Genomic DNA, 23563 nt, shown 5'->3' on the forward strand with positions numbered 1-23563 from the left:
GTGGAGGTAGCTTACATGTGCATGTGTGAAGCTGGAAATACCTAACCTGGCTTGTTGATCTCCACAGATGTCCTCATAACCAGACAGAACTTTCCTTCTCTGAGCACAATGAGGGAGCCAGATTCATCCTCAGAATCAGGAGTGATTCATATCCACCTCTCAGATTTACAGCAGCAACCCATTTCTGGTTTTAACAAGAAACCACTCTTTTGTCTGCCCTGATCTTCCAGGCCAACCTGGTCTGTCTTTGAAGCTCCAAGGGCTCTCAAACTGCAGAGAAGCATTTTAAAAAAAGCCTCATTCAACTTCCCTCTCTACTCTAAAGTATCTGTTCATCAGTTATTCTGTCCAAGGCAAACTGGCAGCCCATGAATGTAGAGGTAAGGTAGGAAGGACAGCACTGCCCAGCATGCCCTGAGTGCCGAAGTGTAAGAGCTGGGGAGACACATCTCCCAGGGTTATCCTGGTTGTATTTGTGCAAAGACAATACTCCCATGTCTTTGTTTGAAAGACAAGTGTCTGCTAAGAAAGACAGGAGCCTCTTTTTGAAATGGAGAATGTAAATCCCCCTCTCTTCAAATTATTATAATTTTGAAATTAAGGGTCTCTCAGCCAAAGATATGGGAATAGGAACAACAGTTCTTTACTAGGAAAGTTAAAATGCAGTATTACAAAGAACAAACCCAAAACACTGACAGACTCAGAATATAACCTGACACCCCATCAATCATAGTGTTGGTAGCAATCCCATTAAATGGTGGCTACAGTCCTCCTGCAGTGACAGATGTGGTTCAGCTGAAGCAGTGCTCCTGTAGAAGGGTGTGGTTTTCCTCCAAAGGTCCAGTTTTCCTCTGGAATCCAGTGGAAAAAGGCTGCTTTGGTGTTCCAAATCTTAGTTTTTATCTAGGTAGGAAAGGCTTGGTTCCTCCCCCGGGTGGAGCACTTTACAATAGGATGATGCAATTTTTTCAGTCATACAGTGGGATTCAACGGGCCATTAACGGACAATATCTTCCTGGAGGAAGGATGGTTTGTGGAAAAGATAGAGATGACTGCCCCACCTGGTTTTAACAGATGGCCCATTAGCAGAGAATATCTCCCATGGAGATATACCCACCTGGTTTCAACAGATGGTGATAGAATACATACTTTTGATCACATCCTGTATTGCAACCTAAGACATGCATCTCAGGAAATAGAGCAGGCAACTCAGCAGCCTAGGGGTAATATCAACCCCCTTTTGCATCTAAGCCTAGAGCACACAATTTCACAGAGAAGCCCATGAGTACAATGCAGCACAGGCTGACCTCTCTCCCAAGGGAAGGTTTATAAACACTACATGCAAAGACACTTTCAGACCAGGCTGCTTTTATGTGCAATTAAGGAGCATGGCAGAGAGCAATACCTACACAAGCAAGCCCTATGGCAAGCCCCATACACTCTAAGAGAGAGAGAAGTTTGTTTCTCATGCTGTGAGCTCATCTGCCCTCAATTCTCTCACAGCCTTCCCTGCCTTCCCAACAGACTCTTCCATTTTAACTGTGCAAGACATGGAAAAACAGAAACCAAAACTCACTTTTTTTTTTTTTTTTTTTTTTTTTTTTTTTTGTGGTAGGTTTGGATTATTATTAGAAAGGGGCATGTGACTTTTGTTACTCCTCAGCTCCATCTGTTCACCCAAATGCATCCACTGCTTACTTTTTCTACAAAATAAAGCTTACTCTGATCATGATGTAGGATATATACTAGTAGCTGTTGTTAGTGCCCAAGTTAGATATTGCTACCCAGGCATTCCCAGAAGATGAGAATTGCATCTGGGTCTCTTGATCTCAAACACCTTGGGACATATTTTAAATGTGGCCTGCCTCTACTCCAGAGTCAACAACTTCCCTATTAGGACAGGTAAGGACAGCAGGACAGTCCTAGCAAGACACTGACCATCAGCTTCCTGCCCCTTCTTTCTTTTGCTCTCTTCTTCCCTTTTTATTTCACATGCAGAAGGTAGAAAAATAAACACTGTCTGCTGATTCTAATTTTCATTCTAGTATTTCTTTAAATCAATCCCAAGCTATGCAGATCAGCTGTGGCATTTAAGGTACAAATCAAGAAGCGGACCATAACATATATCTATCGCAGAAGACAATTCTCTAGGTGCTAATTTATCCATTCTACATTTGTTTTTAAAAGAGTTCGCATGACACTTGGATGCTGCACAGCAAGTGGCAAATATAATGAGTGCTGATTATTTATTTGGAGGAAGAAGTCAGAATTAGCATTTTGGACCATCTCAGCCAGTTACAAATCGAACATATTTCACACAGCTCAGAGAGCTGAAGCAGAAAAATGTCTATCAAAGACACCAAAGTGATATTTCTCTTCTCTCTAATCTCAGGCAGCTAACACCTGCATGATGTGGCATCAGTGCTGTCCAGTTTTCTCTCTGTATTAATCTATATGGAGCAGGGGGCTAGCACACACATGTAACCATTAAAATGCCAGTATTTTGGGAAGACAGTAGACATATTATAGCTACATATATAACTACACTGGTGTTTTAAATAACATAACTTCTGCCACCCTCATTTGCACTGTGATTTCAGCCAGAGCAATTTCTCGTTTGCTTTCTTTTGCTCCCCTAGGAATAATGCAGGAGTCCAGCCGGGAAGAGCATTTCAACATCGCCTTTGAAAGCAGGAGGAAAACAAGCTGTCTAAATCAATCAAGAGCGTGCATTAGTGATAGCATGTTCCTCTGGAGGTCTGCATTTGATGTCATATTGACACATAGCTGAGATCAAACCCTGTCTCTGTATCCTGGCTGCTACCAGAGGAACAGCATTGGCCTTTGGGCCCCATATCTTCACAAGGAACTCATGATCAATTTTATTTCTTTCTCCCTTAACAAGCATCTGTGAAATGTAATTATCCATCAAATAATGCCGAATGCCTTTTTCTCTGAAAAAGTAATTCTTCTCCATCTTTAAAAATGCTCTAGAAGGAAATACTATGGGTTTTTCCTTTCTGCTTTTGTAAAAAAGCTGTAAAATGACAGTTCCTACTCCTGCTGAACAGACATCAACTGTTAACTCAGCAGGGAAAGCTCTGAATGAGATATACAGAAACTTTGGAACATCCACTATTGTTTTTGCTTCCTTAGAATTATTTTGCCTCCTTGGAAAAAAAAAAAAAAAAGGTTTTCTTTTTGTTGGCTAATGCAGATATTGGGCTGATTCATGCTGATACGTTTGGAATTATTATTCTGAAATAGTCATCAGCATCTAAAAAGGACCTCAATTCTGCCAGAGCTCAGCAGAAGGGAAGAGAAGCTGACATCTCAATAAGCCCCTGAGTTCCCTTTCAAGAAAGGATAACTCCAATCCTAGAGGTCTTTCAGGAGAGAGCTAGCTTTCTCTAGGGACATCTGGTACTCCTTGCTTCTCTTCAGGCCTGAGCCGTTAGTCTTACTCTGGGTATTTCTGGCACCCCTGGATTATGGCACTGCAGTGCAGGGAAATTGTGATGGGGCAAAGGGCTGTGTCCTCTGAGTTACAGCCCGCCCTCACCTATGCTCAGGGGGCAGGAATGTGGTGACAGGTTATATGGATCAATTGTGAAGGACATTTGGGTCTGGGCTGATTAAAAATAGCCTGGTTTAGAACTCCCTTTTCAGGCTCTGCAAGACTCCCTGCAAGGATGGACTTTGCAGCCAAGTTCGAGTTCTAGTCTATATTCAAACTGGGTTATCTCCATTCCTGCTGATAGCTTAGATAGTGCCTGGATACCCTTGATCTACCTGGGGATAGCAGGCTGAGCCGCATGCTGTGTCTAAAATATTGGCTCCCATGGGACCTTGTCAGCAGATTTAATTAGCTCCATCAAAGTTTCTTTTTTGTTTTCTGTTGGGTTTTTTTTTTTTTTTTCGGGGGGTGGGGTGGGGGTTGTTTAGTTTTTTTGTGGTTTTTTTACTTGGAATAAATCCCTGTATAAAGCATCCCCTTCCTCCAGTCCATGCTCCCACACACAAGCCACACGTCTAGGACAAGGACGCTCTTCGGAAAGGTGCTGTGTCAAGCTGTTTACGGATCAAGCTTTGAGGAATGCTCCATTTGGCTTCATGTGGGCAGTGGAGGGATGGGGGTTGTGCATGGTGTATTCCTGAGGGATAAGCCTGGTTTCTGGGCTGAAGTAACTGTGCTCCCATATGGTGAAGGGATCAGAGCTGGCAGGAGAGGATGAAGCCTTTCTTTGCATCTGAGGAAAAGGCAAAGGGGCTTGGGAAGGGCAGCTGTTTCATTGGGAGTGACTCAGTTCCTGGGGAAGTTGTCCCCGCAGGAGTCTGCGCACCAAGGTACATAGTACTGATGGGGCTGAGCCTTGAAACTACACAGCTGCTGGTAGTTCTGCTCTTCCTGCTGTGGGGAAGGACCTGGCCATCCTTCCCTGTATTGTTTTATTATTTATAATTCCCTGGGTTTTTTCTCTCCAGAGAGAGAAAAAACTCAGTTAATTTTCCTTTTCCCTCTCTCCCCATGAGCAGTAGGGCAGTGCTCACCTCATTCACAATGCAGGTGTCATTTGCCTGCAGCCCTTTACCAGGTCTTCATCAGAGGAATTATTAAAACCCCCAGCAGAAGGGCAGTCTTACACCTTGTGACAGAACCACAGTCTCCTACTGTTCCTGGGCTACTGGGAGGTCAAGATCCCGGCTGTGGGATCAGAGCCTTTCTCTGTCTTGTACCATCCACCTCTCCTATGAAGACAGGCTGAAAGAGTTGGGGCTGTTCAGCCTGGAGAAGAGAAGGCTCTGGGGAGACCTCAGAGCACCTTTAAATACCTAAAAGGAGTTACAAGAGAGCTGAAGAGGGATTCTTCACAAAGGCATGTAGTGAAAGGATAAGGGGGATGGGTTTGAACTGGAAGAGGGTAGGCTTAGGTTAAATATTAGGAAGATGTTCTTCCCTTTGATGGTGGAGAGGTGCTGACCCAGGTTGCCCAGAGCTGTAGCCTGTCCCTGGAAGTGTTCACAGCCAGATTGGATGGGGCTTTTAGAAACCTGGTCTAGTGAAAGGTGTCCCTGCCCACAGCAGGGGGGTTGGAACTAGATGATCTTTAAGGTCCCTTGCAAACCAAAACAGTCCATGATTGTATGATTAACATTACCCTTCCTAGAAAAACTACTTCTTTTTTTTCCCCTTTTTCAGTCACCTAGTTGCAGCAGAGTTTAGGGGGAGAAAGTGCTACTTTCTGAGCAGAAAACCAAATCTACCTTTTCCCTTCTCTTTCCCACCCCCACAAGAAATACAGCTGGATGTGAACCCTCAGGCACTGTCCTTTAGATCTAGCCTACCCTTTCTGTTCTACAACAATGCCATGATGCCATTCCTGAAGACCTGTCTGGGGGTCCGAGGAGTCTTGATACTGAGAAATGCCCTGTTTTGGCTGTGTTTGCACAGTAATTACCCATGCTTATCCCAGAGCAATAACCCATTCCACCCACTTCTGTGGTTCCTTGAATCCATCCTCCCACTTTATTGTGCACATCTCAAACAGGAAGGTAGCTGCCTGGTGTGGGGAAGTGCTGATGCATCTCAGCCTATCTCAATTTTTAGCACTATTGTAGTTTTGGCTGAAGGCTCTGATGGGCCCAAGGGAATGGGGGGAGAGGGGACAGTGGCTTCCTGTGCATTTCAGCAAGGCAGAAGCTGAGCCGGTGCTGTTCACCACAAATACCAGCGAGGTCATGAATTATGCATTCCTTGTTTAAAGAGAGGTCGCTCTCATCCATAATTGAAAGCTCCCTGCTCTGCCTTCAGCATCACATCTCCCATACCAGGAGTTAGGGAACTCATGAAATCTGCATAGACTTCCTCAAGGTGGCTAGGGGCTGGTAGAGAGAGGCAGCAAAATGCAGGCAAAACAAACCAAAAACCCTGCTGACAGCTTTGGTGTGTAAAATTAAGAGTCATCTCAGCTACCTGCAGATCTGCTCCAGCCCTGCTCCTCATATCCCTGTCTCCTCCCCTCTTGTCTCCTCCACACTTGTCTCCTCCCAGGGCACACACAGGACACTAGGCTTGCAAACATGGCTCAAACCAAGATTATGGAGCATTTCTTGAAACTTCTGTCTCTGTTACCTGAGAGTAGTTTGCTTTGGGTGCTTGCCTAGAAAATCGTTACACTGGATGGTGGGAAGTTCCCAAGGGACAGTTTGAACTGTGAAATTTGTCCCTCTGGGGAGGTAAGGATCTTTAGAGCCTGTGTCTCTGACTAGAGCCATACAGTCCTGGGGCTGGAGTTGGTCCAGCATTCAGTCTTGTAAGCCTGGCTTGTAAGACAAGCCAGCTGCCCTGAACCAGAGGCTGGAAAATCACCTTCCTTGCAGAGCACACTTTTTGAAAGGTGTGGTTCTCATTCTGGATCAGGCAGACAGCATGCAGAACCAAAACCTCAGAGAAGAACTGCCAAAGCCCATGTGATCCAAACCATTTGTGAGTTATCAAAAAGGATGCAAACTGAGCAGCTTCTCAACAGGGCTGTTGGAAAATCAGAGGCACTGGAACGTGCCAGCCTTATAATCCCCAGTCAGCTGCATCTCTCCCTAACTTTCACCTTTCTCCCATTCACTTAGCATGTCCTTTCAAACACTCTGCAGCTCAGGGAGAAAGTCACTGCCTGGGTCATTTTGCTGCCTTGGAATCTTTTTGCCTCTTTCAACATCTGGGTTGTCCTGCCTGTAACAATTTGTACTCTGTTGTTAATTAGTCAACAACAGATTAAGGGATCAGTCACATGTGATGGTCTGTACCTCAGACAGATAGATCTTGCTTCTCTTCAGCATTATTCTGGTGAATCCATATTTTCCACCTGTATGCTTCTCTCACTGTCTTCTCCTGAATCCTTTCAGAATAATGCACCCTGCGTCAGCACAGGAGCTTAAATGGAGACTGAATGGTGTTGCATCCCAGGACCTGAGAAGTCTGAAAAAGCAATGTGAAGCCAGAGTAGTATGAGAAACATTTTGTCCCTATCATACTCAGCTTTGTGCTCTGTGTGTTAGTTTATTTTTTAATGGAGAACAGAAGATTGATGGATAAAATTAAGAAGAGGGATGTGTAATTGGAGAACAGGCAAGAAGGCTACAGGCAACATATTGAAGGCATCCATCAAATATTCAGCTAATGTTGTTAAGGGTGTGTAACACAAACAAAGGCTGCAGGAGACCCTAGGAAAAAAAATAAAAGGAAAGAGAATGGGAATAGACAGGACAGGAAAAATAGCAAGGGAGAAGAAGAGCCATCAAGAGAGTACAATCAATAATATTTGTATTGCAATTACATCCAAAGGCTCCCATTGGGATCAGTGCTGGACTGTATAAGCATATTAAGAGATGGTCCCTGCCCTCTACAGTTTAAATCCAGGAATTATCAGATGAACACAGGAGATGGGTTTAGATGATCACAAAAATTTCTTCTGATCTTTAACTCCTCTCAGAGTAGATCCTATAAAATGAGATTCAAGACAGAAGGAAGGTAGTTGGTTGTGCCAAGGATACACACTGTAATGTTTGCCAGTAGGTATGCAATTAATCTGAGCCACTTAGGAGATTTGGTTTTAATTATAAAAAGTAGGTAAAAATATGTGCAGTAAGTCTCTGTAAGCCCCATTGGGGCCATCAGCAGGCTACCCAGAGGCATTGATATGGGACTGGATTTTGATGCTATGTTTTCAAAAGGATGGACTTATGCTTTAATGGACCACTTTGTGGGAAATATTCCATGAGGGGTGGACATTAAGAGAATGCAAAGGGCCTTTGTGTGGGTAAGGACAGAAGACAAAGGCTAAAATTATTAGTAAGCCAGGGGATTCTCATAGTTCTGGAAACAGGGAAGAAGAGAGACTGAAGGACTGAGAAAGGGCAAGTGAAAGCTATAAAGCAACAGAGAAGAGTACGCATGATGGATGCAAGGAGAAACAGTGGGGGTGACAAGGTAAAATTTTAAAGAGAAAATAAAGTATTCCAATAGAGATTTTTTGAAATGGATTGAAGTCAGCTCCTCTGTGAGGTTCACAAGTTTTCTGGGGCTTTATGCAGGGTTTAATTTCTTCAGCCTTGCTTGGTTTGGAAAAGCAATAGAGAGAAGGTGCATGCAGAAATAAATGAGCATGGAACACCAGGGGAGCTGCACACACAGAGACAGCATCTCCATTTGTTTGCAGTGTTTGGGAAGCATGAACAGGGCTGGCTGAAAGAGGGAGGAGGAGAAAGAACTAGAAAGGGAATTTATTAAAAATTCTTCTAATTTTGATCCCCTTTCCTCTGTACTCTATTGGTAATATAGCTTTCAGGGCTGCTTCCTCCTCTTTTTCCCTCCAGAAGCAACCTGAGTTTGCAGCAGTAGCAGGTCTGCTGCATAGAAACTGTGTCTGTATAATTAAGGCCTTTTATTAAAAGGAAGAAGCACTGGCTGCCTGACTCTGGTGCAGAGACATTGGTAATTGCAAGCATACTAGATGAAGCAAGGAGTTGTGATGACCCTGAGCCAGGGCCTACGTATCTGCAGTTGTTAATAGCAATCCTTGAATTTCTTTTGTGGCTCTGTCTGTTCTCACAGCCATGAGTGATAGGAAGCTTTATTCTGCACTGCTATGCTGGTAAGAGAAAATATTTCCTATAGGGAGAACAGTCTCTGGTGCAGGTAACACCATTCTGCCTTGTATCCAGCCTGGATCTTATGAAATAATAAAGCTTACCAAATACCTATGCCTTTGGCACTAAAGCTTGAAGGACACTCTTGTACCTGCCCCAGACCCAGTCGTCAAAAAGCAATGACATTAAGCAGAGCCAGAAAGTTTGCTGCACAAGGCTCCTGCTCACATCACCAAAACATTCCTGTGTGTCCCTGGCCACACAGCTTCCTTGGTCCACTTCTTCATCAGTTTTTTATATCTTGAAAGTAGTGAAATGGGCACCATAGTGTTTCCTGAGTGAGGAGGTAAGAAACATTAAATATTAACACCATTAATGGTTGGCTTGGGTAGCAGTCAGTGGGAATATGTTTCTCTAAGGGATTGCTCCAGCATAGGTACTATTGGTGTCTAACAAGGAATGAACTTGTGTTGGAGTAATTTCCTTAATAGGGCTTATGAACATCCACTTGCCCACAAGAGGACTTGCCGAGACATGCTAGTCTTCTGTCAGATGTCGCTGAAACAGGATTAACAGTTAATGGTGGTAGGGGACTGATAAGCCCTGAAATTGCACAATCCTTGTTTTTTTCAGGACACCAAGGCCAAATGTCAGAGAAACAATTAAAGACAGATTCTAAGAGGTCTCAGAGGATGAATTTAGAATAGCATCTCCTAATATATTTCAGGAGTACCCCATGGGTACTGTCACTGCAGAGCTGTTTTAGACCAATTGTCATTTTTCTTCTCACACAACTCTCTAAGGCTGAAGCAAGGCAATCCTCATCGTCTGGACAGATGAGGAGCTGATGGACCCAAATCCTGGGCAAGGAGTTGCTTTTGAACAAAATGTGCCTGTGTCCCTTTGAGGACATTGGTTTTAGCTGACTGGCCTTCAGTACACTTAAAAATCTCTAGCAGAGCAGGAATTTAGAGCCAACCAATTTGAACCTTCTTTCAATCTTTTGTATCAGCATGATGCCATCAATCTTTTCCCTCAAAATGCCTTCAGCCTAGAAGTGCAGGGGAATCTGGCAGAGCCTGGTACTCCAAAAGTGGTGGGTACTCCAAAAGTGGTGGGTATTCCAAAGTCTGTGATTTCAACTGAATGATGCAATGGCCAAACACTGCAAACCACAAGCAGTAAGGGATATGGATAATTAAACATTCAGCAGGCATCACTAGCACTGTGGAATGACCAAGACAGCGATTTCATGGAACACTTGGTAGGTGATAGCATGCATGCCTGACTGCCTCAATGCATCTGCCTAAGGAGTGTGAATTAATACTGCAGAAGTGTTAAGAGGTGCTGGCTATCTAGAGGATGCCTGACATCTGAACTGTGTTGTCCAGTTGCATATTCAGGCACACAAATCTTGCACACAGTTCCAAAAAGTTGTACAAAAGAAGCAAATCAAATTACAAAGTTCAGGAATGAACACAAGTCTCGAAGAGGGGGGGCAAGTAGCAGTTGTCTCCAGCTTCAGAATCAGCAACATGAACAACCCTAACTCAAGGACAGTGGTTTCATCATGGGATAATGGGAGGTTCTTTAGAGCAACAGAAATAGTTAAAAGCTTCTATTCCATAGCACCAGAGCTGGCCAAGTTGGATTACGGTTTGGACCTGAAATGTTAATGGAGCTCCTTGTAAACTTAGACTGCATTTCACTGTATCGGAGCCAAACATTTGTCACATCTCCCTGCATTTTTGGTGATTCGTATTTTGGAGGCCTTACTCTTTTTTCTTTTCTGAAAGGTAGAGAAATGCCTGGGCATTGGAAGCTCCCTGCAGCATGCTGAGGAGACGTAACCTTCTTACCACTCTCCTGATTGCCTTGCCATGGGCTCTTCTCCTAACCTTGTGGCATCAGTACCCAACCACCCACTACCTCAGCCTGCTGAGAAGTAAGTGCAAAAGTTCTGCTGTCAATGTGCTGGCGGCTGTGATGACTTCTGTTGCAAACCCTCAGCAGGGATGCTTTTTCACAGGAAGGGTTAAACAAAGACAGACTTGCCTGAAGGCCCCCTCAGGATTTGCTGACAGCAGGAACATAAACTAATCTCAAGAGCATGTTAAACATGCACCTTAGGGTGGCTTTGGAGAGAGGATGCAGCACTAATTCCAAATAGATGTGTACCTCCCTGGACAGGAGGTAGCCTGTTAGTTATTAGTCCTCTGACATCTTCTATTTTTCCTTTCTTCCTTTGTTTTGTCCCAGAAGAGACAGATGAGAACGTGACCTCTAAAGCTCTCCTTAATGGTACATCTGCACAGAGAGAAGAAGGCTTCCCGTCATGCACTCGACAGCAACAAAGCATAGGGGCAATGCCAAAAATCATCCAGAATTATGTATACTCCAGGCCTCCCCCATGGTCTGACACCCTGCCAACCATCTTTGTTATCACCCCTACCTACACCCGGCCAGTGCAAAAAGCTGAGCTGACCCGTCTGGCCAACACCTTCCTCCATGTACAGAACCTGCACTGGGTGGTGGTGGAGGACTCTCCACGGAGGACCAACCTTGTATCCAATCTGCTGGAGAAGGCTGGGCTCAACTTCACCCACCTCAATGTGGAGACACCCAAGAGCCTGAAGCTGGGTCTGTCCTGGATCCCATCCCACACCCCAAGGGGTACGCTACAGAGGAACCTGGGGCTGCACTGGCTGAGGGACAGCTTTAGCAACACTGCACCGCCAGAAGGCGTAGTCTATTTTGCTGATGATGATAACACCTACAGCCTGGAGCTCTTTGAGGAGGTAAGAAACATGGGACAGAAAAAGAGGTTAGAGTTGCAGAGCCTCTTAAGCCCAGATGCACTTGCAAAAATCTCACCCACTCTGCATGGAGTGGCAGCTGGGTATAGGGCAGATGCAAGTTGAAAGGGCAAAGAACACATTTGCCATTCTACAGGCTGCAGATGTGAACAGCTATTCACAGACCATTACACCAGCTAGAGTTCCTCTTGCCAGGGACCACAGGATATGTACCTCAGAATTTATATCTCTCCTCAGGGAGAGCTGACCTAATTTAAATAAGCATCAAAGACAAACTTCTGTCAAGATGTAAATCTGCATTGTTGTAGGAGTGTGATGGGTAAGGGATGATAGAAAAGTTGTCTGACTTTCTATCCACATTTACTGCTTGTCCTTCAGTTCTCTGGGTCCCAGCCACCACAGCAGGGCTGTGGCTCTGGGATCACCAAAGCCTGCCCAGACTTCTGCTGGAGACCTGGCTTTTGTGAGATGCCAAGCTTATTGTAAACTTGCAAAAATCCAGTAAACTATCTTGTCACCAATATAAGCCAAACTGTACTAAACTGCTTGAAGAGCAGAGTTACGCATCAGAACATATTTCCAGTTTTCAGAGTTGTTAGGTCTCTGCTAAGCTCATCCTTTCTTACTTTCTTCCAGGTCCTTTCTGAAAATTTCAATAAACCCCCACATGTCTAGGGAGTAGCAATGGATGGAAAAACAAGTCAGGAGGTGGGGAAAGAAATTGGGATAGATGAGGACAAAGATGAATCAGTCAGGGGGATTACTTGCACGAGTGTGAAGCTGGAGTGGATTTGGTAATACAGAGCTAGAGGCCTGTTGAAAGTAGTATTTGGCATTTATAAAATGATAAAATTCTACCATAAAAGGTAAAAGTTCAAGTGGGATGAGAAAATCAGAAGTTTTCATTCTTCTGAGGGACTGAATGTAGGCACAGCAGTGTGTTGTTCAGAAAATAATGTGCTAAGAATTTGCCTTGTGGCTGTGGAAGCTGTAGCTCTTCAAGCAGCAGCACAGGTGAACTAGAGCTTGTGCTGCTGAGAGCAATTATGATTGCGTAGGAAGCCAATGGGAGAGGACAGGTGCCAATTAAAGCAGAGCATGGTGCATTAAAGGGTTGGGACAAACGTGGTGGGGTTGAACTCTTACAGCACTGTCTCTTTCTGGCACACAGATGCGCTACACAAGGCGGGTCTCAGTCTGGCCAGTGGCTTTTGTTGGGGGGCTGCGATATGAATCCCCAAAAGTGAACCCAGCAGGGAAGGTGGTGGGCTGGAAAACCGTCTTTGACCCTAATCGTCCATTTGCTATTGATATGGCTGGATTTGCTATCAGTGTCAAATTGATTTTGGAGAAGCCTCACGCCAGTTTCAAGCTGGAAGGAGTTAAAGGAGGCTACCAGGAAACCAGTCTGCTGAAGGATTTAGTGACTATGGATGGGCTGGAGCCCAAAGCAGCTAACTGCACAAAGGTGAGTAGGACAAGAAATTTCAAAGATACAGTCTTCTTGCTGGGTGTTGGGTGCTTTTACAACCTCCTGCCACATTCTTCCACCTTTCAGTGTGCCTGCCTTGTGCTGGCACATGTCAATGCCAAATGATGCTAGGACAGACAGATGGACAAAGCCTTCTAAATTCATCTGAGTTTCAGATGTGAAACTCAGACAGAGCTGAGGAGCAGTGCTAGGCATTCTGTACTAATAAATAATCTCAGATGCACAATTTGTGCCCAGATTGCTTTTCCAAAATCCAGGAGGACTGGCAGAGGGTTGCCTCTGGAATTTTGCTCTAGAATGATCCCCTCTCCTTGTCACATTTCATGTGCTCGTGAAGTGTCTCCCAGGATCAACCCCTTTGAATCACATGCGTCAAACAGCTGAGAGCTTCACTTCTCTGAGGATCCCACCCAACGGGTGCAGCACTTTCATCGTTTCCATGCTATTCAGAATGCCTGAACTCTTTGTGCTTCCCTCTAGGTGTTGGTCTGGCACACAAGAACTGAGAGGCCCACTCTGGTTAATGAAGGCAAGCGTGGGTTTACAGACCCCAGGGTAGAGGTGTAAGCAGAGAGCCAATTCCAGGGTGTGAGTATCTTTGTCTTTATTGTTTTTAGTAAGGCAAATAATCTGTACCTGTTTCCTTATTTCTGCTGTTATTTCCTGAAAAACTGCATATGTCACTGTTCTGGTAATTCACCATGCCACCCTTTGGACAAGAAGTAGATTATCATCTTTATCCATGAATGCTCTGTATTTCTTGCTCATTCAAGCCTCCTTGCAGACCACATAGGAGTTTTACCTGATAGAGAGAAAAGTGACAGTAGAATCCCCCAGTTTCACTCAGGTATTAATAACAAGCCAAATTCCTTGCCTCTGGACTCTTTCATCCAGCTCCAAACTCTCTTTGGTGTGGAAGTTGTCCTATGAGATCACACTTCTCCAGGCAATCTTTTGTCCAAGCAGCCCTGCCACCTGTGCAGTGCTTCATGCATGCCCCTTCAGTTTTTATCCTGCATGAACAGCTGTGGTGTGGGTGCAGCAGGGAAAGGCTGATGGAATGCTTAAAGCACCTCAGAACAGGAACAACCAAAGCACAACCTACACAGACTCTCTCATTTTGAAGTGCTTGGTACCAATGCTACCAGAGCCAGGAGTACATCTGCTGCTGAGGTGAGATGGTGAATGTACTAGGAAGTGCCTTTGCAGTTCACAGAGCCATGTTCAGCAGCAGGATGGGTGATTATGGCAACCACCACAGGTGAGGAAGGAATGTACCAGAGATCATTTATATGTTCTTAGAAGGAGAATGATGATGAAGAAGCATTCAGATGTTATGCCCTCTGATCTCAAGGGCAGATTCCTGCCCCAAAAGTCCCAAAAGAATAAAAGTATCCCAATTTCAGAGTACCCAGCTCTTTCTGAAATGACTCATATCTGTGTCAGGACAGAGGATGCTGAATGATTAAGTCCTACTTTGGAAGATATTCCAAGAGTACTTTTAGTTTTGTCCCCAATATACACCTCAGCTCTACCAGAAGAAATAAAACTGTCAGCTTTTATACAGACAGTCATGAGTATTTCAACTCCTGCACTGATCTCCTGTGTGCATCACTATTAGCTGCATTCATGCCACAGCACCTCATGATCTCTGAGTGATAGCCACAAAAATAGTGCAAAGCAATCGCAGTGCCTGCACAACCAGCAGCAGATGGAAGGGACTGGAGTCACTCATCTAAACACAGATTCCTGGTGCCACCATAGGGGCCCTGGGGTAACCTACTTGTCCCTCCTACAGGGCACAAACCCTGTACCATTTCTGACAGCTTGTTATTAATATTACAGACATCCTAGAAACCCATAAATGATGCAAGATACCTGTGCTTAGCCAGCAGCTCCTCTTTTCATCAGTGCTTTTGTGAGATCCACTAGCAGCAACAGGATCATTTCCCACATTCACCCATGCTGAGTCTGCAGTTGCCTAAAGCTATGATTGCCCAAACTTGGCTCATAAGGACTCAGTCCAGTTAACTGCTCTGGAGGAATCACTCACTTTGTACAGGATGGACAGGCCTATAAAAACTCAGAGAGAGTTGCCTTGCCTACTTACTAGAGGCGGGGCTGACTGCTCCACTGGAGATGCACAATGCAGACATGATGTTTTCACAAATGTACCGTTTATAGATGAGCACTTTTGTCCTTGCCTCTCTCCTTGGCCAAACACTCAGCCATCCTCCATAAGAAATGCAATGCACCAGCCATGGAGTCTCATGAGAATGGCTCCCCATGAGTCATTTGTTGTGGGAAAGGAAATCAACCAATCCAAAAGATTAAGACACTGTCACTGATTCACTCAGCAGAACTTCTACCTTTATCCAAGCCATCCTCTCCAATGGCTTCAAGCAGATTGTTGGCTGGATCAGCCCTGCTGATTTTTAAGGATCTTTGCACTTTCATTAGCAGTCAGTTTGACCACAATCCCTTTTGCATCGTCTGTCATGTGGGGCAGCTGGTCTGACACATCAAGTTGGCAGGTGTCATCTACTTCAGGAAACACATGCAAAGTAAATTGCTTGACAATCAAGGGCAATCAAGCAAAACCATTAGATTGCATCTCTTGAAATTTTAAATTGAGATCTCTGCTGAAGGCTACAGTGTATTGGAGGTCCATACTATCAAGGCTGCTGAGCTTCGGAACCTTGATAGACATGATCTAGATAAGCCAGTCCTGAGGAGAAAAAAAGATGCAAAATAGCTCCCCTGAGGATCTTCTGTTCTTAGACACAATAGGAAGAATATTTCCATCTTTCCCTCCTGCCAATTAGTCCTCCTTGAGGATCAGATCAAGCCAGTTAATTCCAAAACCTCCCAGAGCCTCCTTCCCTCTAAATTCTGCAGATGTGAGTTAGGCAGACATTGCTTGGTGTGGGATTTGGTACTCCTAATTTCTAATTGGACTGCTTGCATGACTGCTTGCCACAGAGCAGCCAAAAGGTATCACAGCATACATCCCTACCAACTGTATTGAAACACCCTTGAAACACAGGCTTTGCCTTCTGAAAACAGGACACAGAGATTAATTTCACCTCAAATTTTTCTTTGTTAAAGTCCTGAAAACTATCACAGAAGACTAGTGTCATAAAAACTACCTATTCTTATTGTTAAGCTTTATTTAAAGGCCTCCAAAAAAGAATGTGCTTAGGTTAGCATAGGACTCCTGCTATTGTGAAATTTGGAAACAGAGAAGGTTCATCTACATTTCAACAGCTTCCAGACAAACTGAATAGAAATCCTCAGATCTCATTTTCCTACTCTTCTAAAAAATTATCAAAAAAATTAAAAGAATGTCTTTAAGTGCAAGTAAAAAAAAAAAAAATCAGTCAGAAACATTCTCTAATTCATAAATAAAATCTTGCAAGTAAGACTTTAGTGCAGCTAGAACAAGCAAGTTCTTCAGCTATATCCCAGCCCAAAGCCATGCACAGTGTTGTTGAGGAACATGTTTACTAATAGCTGCAAAGGTGTTTGTCTGAGCTAGGAGGATAGTCCTGTTACACTGGATGTTGTATTTGCACCTTCTTACCTCACCTTGTGTTTGTTTTGACAGAGGCAGAGGGCTGTGATTGTTCCTGAAGTTCATCAGCAACCATAGTAACTGTGCACCCTGCCTGTCCTGCCCAGCATTCTGCTCCACTGCTGGAGGATGATAAACACTCCCAAATGTCACCACGCCAAACAGCTTCCTTGCCCAAAGAGGTGGTAATAAGGAGAGACATAGCTGAGGTGGTGCCCTGAGAGAGGACTGTTTCCCTTCCCCACTGGACCCTGTACTTTTAACCATTTGTTAAAACTTACTAGATGTGATCTTCATTCTCCTCTGTGCCAGTACAGAGGCTGAAATTCAGGATGGGTGCAGGTGCCTCCCAAGGTCTCTCCTGGCATATTGTGAAACCTCAGCATCAGCACAGCAACTGTGAAGAGAAGTAGCTCAAGGACAGGAATTGCCACTAAAGCACAAACATGGACTTGCTGGCCTGAGGCTGGTGTGCTCTCAAAACAGCTTTAAAGCAAAGCTGGCATGACAGTATCTCCCTTGGAGGGATGCAGTCTGATATGTACACAGCCTCCAACACTGGAGAGAAAGCTGTACTGACGAACTTCATTTGGAGTTTGGGAGTTCAGAAGAGATCTGATGCCTATCCCTCAACTCAGATCTTCTACTGTCTCCACTTAAGGTTGTTTTGGAAAATGCCATCTGAGAACCCCAGGCACAGACCCCTCTGGATGAAGTTCCTCTCCTGCTCTGGGGGATGTGGCAGGTATTGTACCTCAGAGGCCATGCCTCCATGTTTTGCGGCAGAGAGCAGAAAGTAGGGGCAAAGATTGGTGGACTTGAATGTGCTCAGGGTCTGGAAGCCTGCTGCAGCACTATCAGGTGCTTCAGGAGCCTCAAATCATGGGCATGGACTTGCTTCCTAGACCTCCAGAGAGGAAGACAACTCTCTGAGAGGCAGGTGGGTGAGAAGTGCTCAGAGAAGAGGAACCCTCAGCCTGCAGTCATCTGCTGTGAGAACATCAAGGAATGTGGAGACATCATTGGGAAACCTATCTTGAGCACATACATGACAACTGAAATAACAAATGTGGCAAGATTTTCCAGCTGAACTTTGAAAGGAGTGTGCGGTGCTGTGAAGAAAGAGCAGTCAGTGTCACATGGAAGGGTTTCCTTTTCCCTCAATAAAACAAGAAGACAGCCAGGTGGGAGGCAGCCTACAAAACAGGAGGTGCAAATGAGGACTGAAGAAAGGATGAACTGGATTAAAAGCACAAGTGTTGGTACCATATGTGTGCGTGGGGAGTGGTGTCGTTGTGACTTTTCCAGGAAGATTCCTTGAATGACCCAGAAAGCCCTATGAGCTGATCTTTAAAACCTTCTTCACTTAGGCCATGAGAAACATGGCTTAAGGCATTCAAAACACACAAAGGATTTCACAGCTGGGAGAAAGTTATAAGCAACGGAATCATCCCTTGCCCAAGAAATTCAGGGCTAGCAGGAAATTTATTTTTTTGTTGATTTCTTTATACTAGAATTCTTCTCTGCCTATTCCTTGTTTAGTTTTGGTTTTTAGCTTAGGTCATATGACATATTCATGAAGAAAGAATATTTCTCTCTTGCCTCAGAACAGTAGATCTTGGTGTTCACCAATATGTGCTCCCTGGGGTTTCTTTACAATGGTATCTTAAACTGACAAAATAATCAGCAACACAGCAAGAGGGGCAGTACAGTGAAGGAAATCACAGTTCTTTTATGTAACAAACGTTGGTGGCACTAAGTTTCTGGCTCCCAAGCAATCACACTGGGGTAAAAACATGAGCAAAGGATTGCCTTACTCAGCAGGCAGTCCCCATGGGATCTCAGGAAGCCTCCATGGAGGGGGCTCTTTGAAGGGTATCTGAGAGAGGGAGTTGGTCCATATTCCTGCAATGGAGAAGGAGCAGCCAACACATCCTGCTATAGTAGGGGCCAAAGTATGGGAGGGGCAAAGGGGATGAGATGCCTCCTTTCAGAGAGAGAGACAGGAGAAATCAAAGAACAGGCAACTACTAGAGAAATGGAGACTGCATTTAGTGAGGCTAAGGCCAGGGTCTGTCTGGATGAACACACCAGCAGTACAAGGCCACCCTGCCTGCTCTCTCAGTATGAAGAAAATACTGAATAGGCTGAGAAAGCAATGCATTCTCTGGACTGTAGAAAGGTCCTTACAGAGCTTACAGGCACCAGACAGCATGAAGGAAGTCCAGCAACCACAGAATGCTTTTCACTCTGCATTTGTCAGAGCTTTCTGTCCTGCCCTCTGCAGAAGGTAGCAGGGCGTGCACTCCAGTGGGCTTTGCGAGCCCATCCTGCCACCAGGCAGGTGGGTTCAGTGCTTCTACCCAACATTAATCCAAGATTAAGTCCCCTTCTTTGTGGTTTCAATGAAAGAGCAAGAGCAAAGGAATAAAGGAGTTGATTTGTGATCCTCCATTTTCTCCTGAGATGGGCAAGGTTTCTGCCCATATAAACAAGGGGAGATGTGGTGATTAATTCTCTGGCCTTTAATCTCACACAGGTCCTACACAGGGTTTAGGCACTGCCAGTGAGTGTTTGTAGCAAGGATCCATTCCCATTGCAACAGATCCCACCACATACATGTTTTTAGAGAGTTGTTCTTTCTACATCCTTACAAGAAAGCAAAATTACTCTTTCTGTCTGTACTACACTGTCAATTCAGTCTTGCTCAGAGTGAGCTCTCAAAACCAGCCCTATTGCACCATTTCCATTATTGCCCCAGCCTGGCCCTGTGGAGCAGACCTTCTGTGAATCAAGAAGCTCTGTCAGTCACTACATGGTACAGAACTGAGACCTTGTATGGACAGCATGAATGTACACAGCTGATATGCCATGCTAGCAGACAGATGGACCTGTTCAGCACAAACACTCTTTTCCCTGTAAAGCAGCCCGAGGACAGCAAGGACTGCTGCTGGCCAAGGTGCATCAGGTGAGGCTGGTTAAGTAACAGGCACCTCAAGTTAAGATGGTTGTTTACCAGCAGAGCAGGGTGGGAGAGCACAGGACAGAAGCAGCTGACAGGGTTAAAGGCTTCAGGGGAAATGAATGCAGTAAGGAGCGAAGCTGCAGATCAAGCCTGAAGTATTTAAATAAGAGAAAGCATCCCAGTGCCTGGTTTTTACTAGCATATTAGTACCTGATATTCATGTTCTCTGAGATTCATCCAGCTCACCAACCAACGAATATTATTAACCTTCGCTGTTGCAGAAAAAACTGTTGATGAACAAAAGAGAATGTCGAGAAAGTACTTTTTAAAGGTTATTTATTTATATTGAATGATACTAAAGCATTATTAAATATGATGTGAATAGTATGATATAGCATTGTCTTGTCTGCAACCTAAGTGCTTACTCCTTTTCCAGGAAAACACAGTGGAATCTATAATGGGTAAAGTATCTATTTTAGGTGTTCTCATTTCAAGGTTACTCATTTCACTCTTCCTCTGACCTAAATGTTACAAGAGAAAGTCAAACAAAAATATTTCAGGTCTCTGAGACTAGTGCTACATTATGAAGATAAAGGAAATAGGAGACCGGAGAATATCACCTAGACTCCGTGGTCTCTAGCAGTCATTCTGGGTATGGTGCCCATCCCTACCGAGATTGCTCTGTAAAGGCTCTGACTGTGACTCAGAAGTGAGTGGTGGTCAAAACATAGGGCAGGCAGTCAAGGAAGGGTGCTGCAAGCTGTATTAGTGAAATGTCAGCTTGACAGGAGGCCACCGTTGGCTATTCCACAAGCCTGGGAGAAGCTTGGATATCCAGGTCCTATTTCTAGCACTCACTAATTCACTCTATCACTGGTCCAAGGTACATGACATCAGCTGTCTGGGTTTTTTAACAGCAGGGCATCCACCTCTCAGAAAAATGGAAGCAGTTTTAAAACTCTTCTGAGGAAGCCATGCTGAAAATTTAGTATATCAGAGAACAAGCCAATTCATACCTGTGTCATAAAAAAAAATCACATTCACAAAGGTGTTGCTAGAAGAACAATGTGAAGTTTTCAAGCCAAGATCCTGCAAAAGGCTGAGAAAGAACTGCTTGGCCAAAGTGTTTGAAACATCCACCTCACTAGAAAACACAGTGTCATGATTTAAAACCACCTCACTCCTCAAAAATGAGCGACAGCTCTGCTTGGTTGAAAGCATCCACCTGTAGAAGGAGTAATGTTACCTTCCTCTTGCCTTAATGGAAACCCTGAGGACTGAGAGGGAACTGGATGATGTACTGTATGAGCACCCAGCCTGGTAGCAACCACTCTTTTACACCAGCTCTTCCTCCCCTACTTGGACCCTGCATTTTCAAGGCAGAGCTTCCCAAAGTCACTTTGCTGTGCTTTCAACAGGGATCTAGTGCAGCCCCCAGGAGACAGGGCATGGAGGAGAGAGAAAAAGATCAAGCAAGAATGAATCTTACTAAACAGAGTGAAGCACTTCTCTCAGTCTCTCATCATGTTCAGGCCTGACTGGAGGTGAAACTGCACTTGGAGGGAGGGATAGCCTCCTCCCTTAGGACAATCCAGAGGCTCTCGCACAAACTTAATTTCAAGCTCTGTTGAAGATGGTGTTTCGTCTGGTTGGGTTCTTGGTTTGTTTGTTTGGTTTTTTTTATGCATTCAATTTAATTTCCCAGGGAGCTGTGTGAAAACAAGAAAGGCAGACCTTTGACTGTGAAGCCAGCCCAGTGCCTGGTTCTTACAGATCCAGTCTCATATTGTTTTCCTCCATCACTGCCCTCAATAAATCTCTGCTCAAAGGTTGCTAAAATGCCTGCCACTTCCCTTCCACACTTCAGTGGAGATAGTTACTTTTTTTTTTTTTTTTTGGCATTTAAGCTAACCAATTCATTTTTAATTCAAAACACACCCTAGTTTCCACAGCTCTGTTTAAAACAGGAGCACTGTGACCTTGAAAAGGCTCAGACCTGCTGGCACCAGGAAGTATGGACCTGTACTTTGCTCTCCAGTCCCAGCTTACTTGCTTGCTGGTGAGGAAAAGCCTCATGGTTGGGTTTATGATCCACTCATTTTAGTGTTGATGGTTGAAGGGGAAGGAGAGGAACTGTGGTTGGTTTGGTTCCTTAGGGAGACACTCCTCAAGATTCAACTCTCCAAGCCCGCACAGAAACAGGTGCTGGCTGGCCCCTCTGCAGACAGCTGATCTGCCTAGCTGTATTTAGTTTTCCAGTCTGGAGAGCAAATATACGCACAGGTGAAAATACAGGGGCAGGCTGTTTCCATCTGACCTGCTTCTGCCCAACAACTGGCACGGGGTGGCAATTTTTACAACTAAGCCCTGACTGCAAGGAAGATAGCAGAGCCACTGATGTGGGGCTGCTCTAATGGGTCCAGCTGCTCGCTTCTCCAAGACAGAGGAAGGCAGACATGCCTTGTCCAAGTTCTTGCTACACTGAGATTTCATAGCAGGAAATTTTTGACCCAAGGAGGGATTGCAAGAGAAACATAAAGCACTTCTGGCCCTGAAACAAGTGCCATCTGCAGCCCCAGGTCATACCATGAAAAACTTGATTTCTTTCTGTGTTTCACAGCTGATGCAGAGATTAATTCTTTCCTGTCCTTGGCATTGTACTTGCTGGAGCTATCAACAGAACAGTGAGTGTTGCTTGGTTTTATGAAGGTCAAGGCAAGCAGGGTGGCTTTACTGTAATTGTAGAGGGAATGGCACAAGGAAAATGTGGTGTACAGAAAAAACAACCTTTGTGGCAGCAGCTTTGTGTGGATTTCAGTAAAGCAAGACTTTGCCTGGGGGAAAAAAATGTTCTCTACATTCTTTAATTTAAAAACCCAATTAAGTTAAAATTAAATGTGAAATGATGACAATTTACATCCAGGCCTTAAGAAATTCACTTTAATAGAATAATTGGTAGTTCTGCGCAGAATGACTGAGATCAAATTTCCCATAGATGTGTCCCATATATCTCAGCCCAATTATGAAACAAGAGTCCTCCCAACTCCTCATAAAAGTGCTATCACTTTCTTCCGCTATCTTCTTCCCATGCCATCCCATTTGGAAGGCAAACAGCAGCACACGCTTTATGAATCACCTCACAGATAAGACTGGAAGGGACCACCGGCAATCATCTGGTCCAACTCTCCTGCTCAAGCAGGGCCCCCTAGAGCATGTTCCTCTGTGTCCAGAGAGCTCTTGAATACCTCCAGGGAAAGAGACTCGCAGTCTGTCTGGGCCTGCTCAGTGCTGTGCCTGGTCTGGGCCAGCACACATGGGCTGGCTGCCTGGCCAGCGGCTATGCCTTGGAGCAGGATGCTGAGCTCAGGGGGCCTGCTCCCCCTCACAGGTACAGATTTCCTCTTAACTCTCTTCCATGCAAACATGGCCAATGCCAATTCTTCTTTGAATCCATGTAGGAATTTAGTATCTATAAAATGTCTTTTTCTCTCCTGCATTTAAGCAAAAGTGGGCAAGCATGCAGATGACTGACAGCCCAATCTAAGCCACATCTCTTTACAAAATCAGCCAGAGAAGAAAGCAGCATAAAAGCTGAAATTTTTTAGGGTAGCATGGCTGTGGCAGGAGGCCTCTCATTGGCCAGGCTGCTGTGGTCCCTTTAGGCACTGGCTGAGGTGTATCCATTTCACAGAATCACATAATCCATCAGTTTGGAAAAGACCTCAGAGCTTATAGAGTCCAACCTATGACCAAACACCACCATGGCGAGTAGCCATGGCACTGAGTGCCACATCCAGTCTTTCCTTACACACCTCCAGGGATGGAGACTCCATCACCTCCCTGGGTAGTCCATTGGAATGTCTACATTTCCCATACATCTCTCCCTGGCCAGTTTAATAACCAAGTGCAGACAGCAGTCAGGTGTTGACCAAGGAGACGACACGGGGCATAGTCTAGCAGCCACCCCAACCTTCTCCCCCCTCGCCCACAGCGGCGGCCGCTGAGGGGAGAAAAGACTATATCTCCCAGCATGCCGCGCGGCCACACGGCGCTGCCCCGCCATGCATTTT

General features: G+C 44.9%; 1 protein-coding gene across 2 annotated transcripts in view; it reads left to right on the top strand.

The window, feature by feature from the left end:
* LOC306802134 (galactosylgalactosylxylosylprotein 3-beta-glucuronosyltransferase 1-like) overlaps nucleotides 1-22291 on the top strand; it is a 31111-nt gene extending 8820 nt beyond the window's left edge. The window contains exons 2-6 of one of the 2 annotated variants that reach the window (XM_079305962.1): nucleotides 10443-10591; nucleotides 10906-11444; nucleotides 12634-12930; nucleotides 13435-13542; nucleotides 16562-22291. In XM_079305962.1, coding sequence (XP_079162088.1) covers nucleotides 10480-10591; nucleotides 10906-11444; nucleotides 12634-12930; nucleotides 13435-13521 — 1035 coding nt within the window. In that variant the 5' untranslated portion in view covers nucleotides 10443-10479 and the 3' untranslated portion in view covers nucleotides 13522-13542; nucleotides 16562-22291. The remainder of the gene's footprint in view (nucleotides 1-10442; nucleotides 10592-10905; nucleotides 11445-12633; nucleotides 12931-13434; nucleotides 13543-16561) is intronic. The other variant, XM_079305963.1, reaches the window with a different exon arrangement.
* The last annotated feature ends 1272 nt before the right edge of the window (nucleotides 22292-23563 follow it).

The sequence above is a fragment of the Erithacus rubecula genome, assembly GCF_903797595.1.
Source record: "Erithacus rubecula genome assembly, chromosome: 1".
Lineage (NCBI taxonomy): Eukaryota > Metazoa > Chordata > Aves > Passeriformes > Muscicapidae > Erithacus > Erithacus rubecula.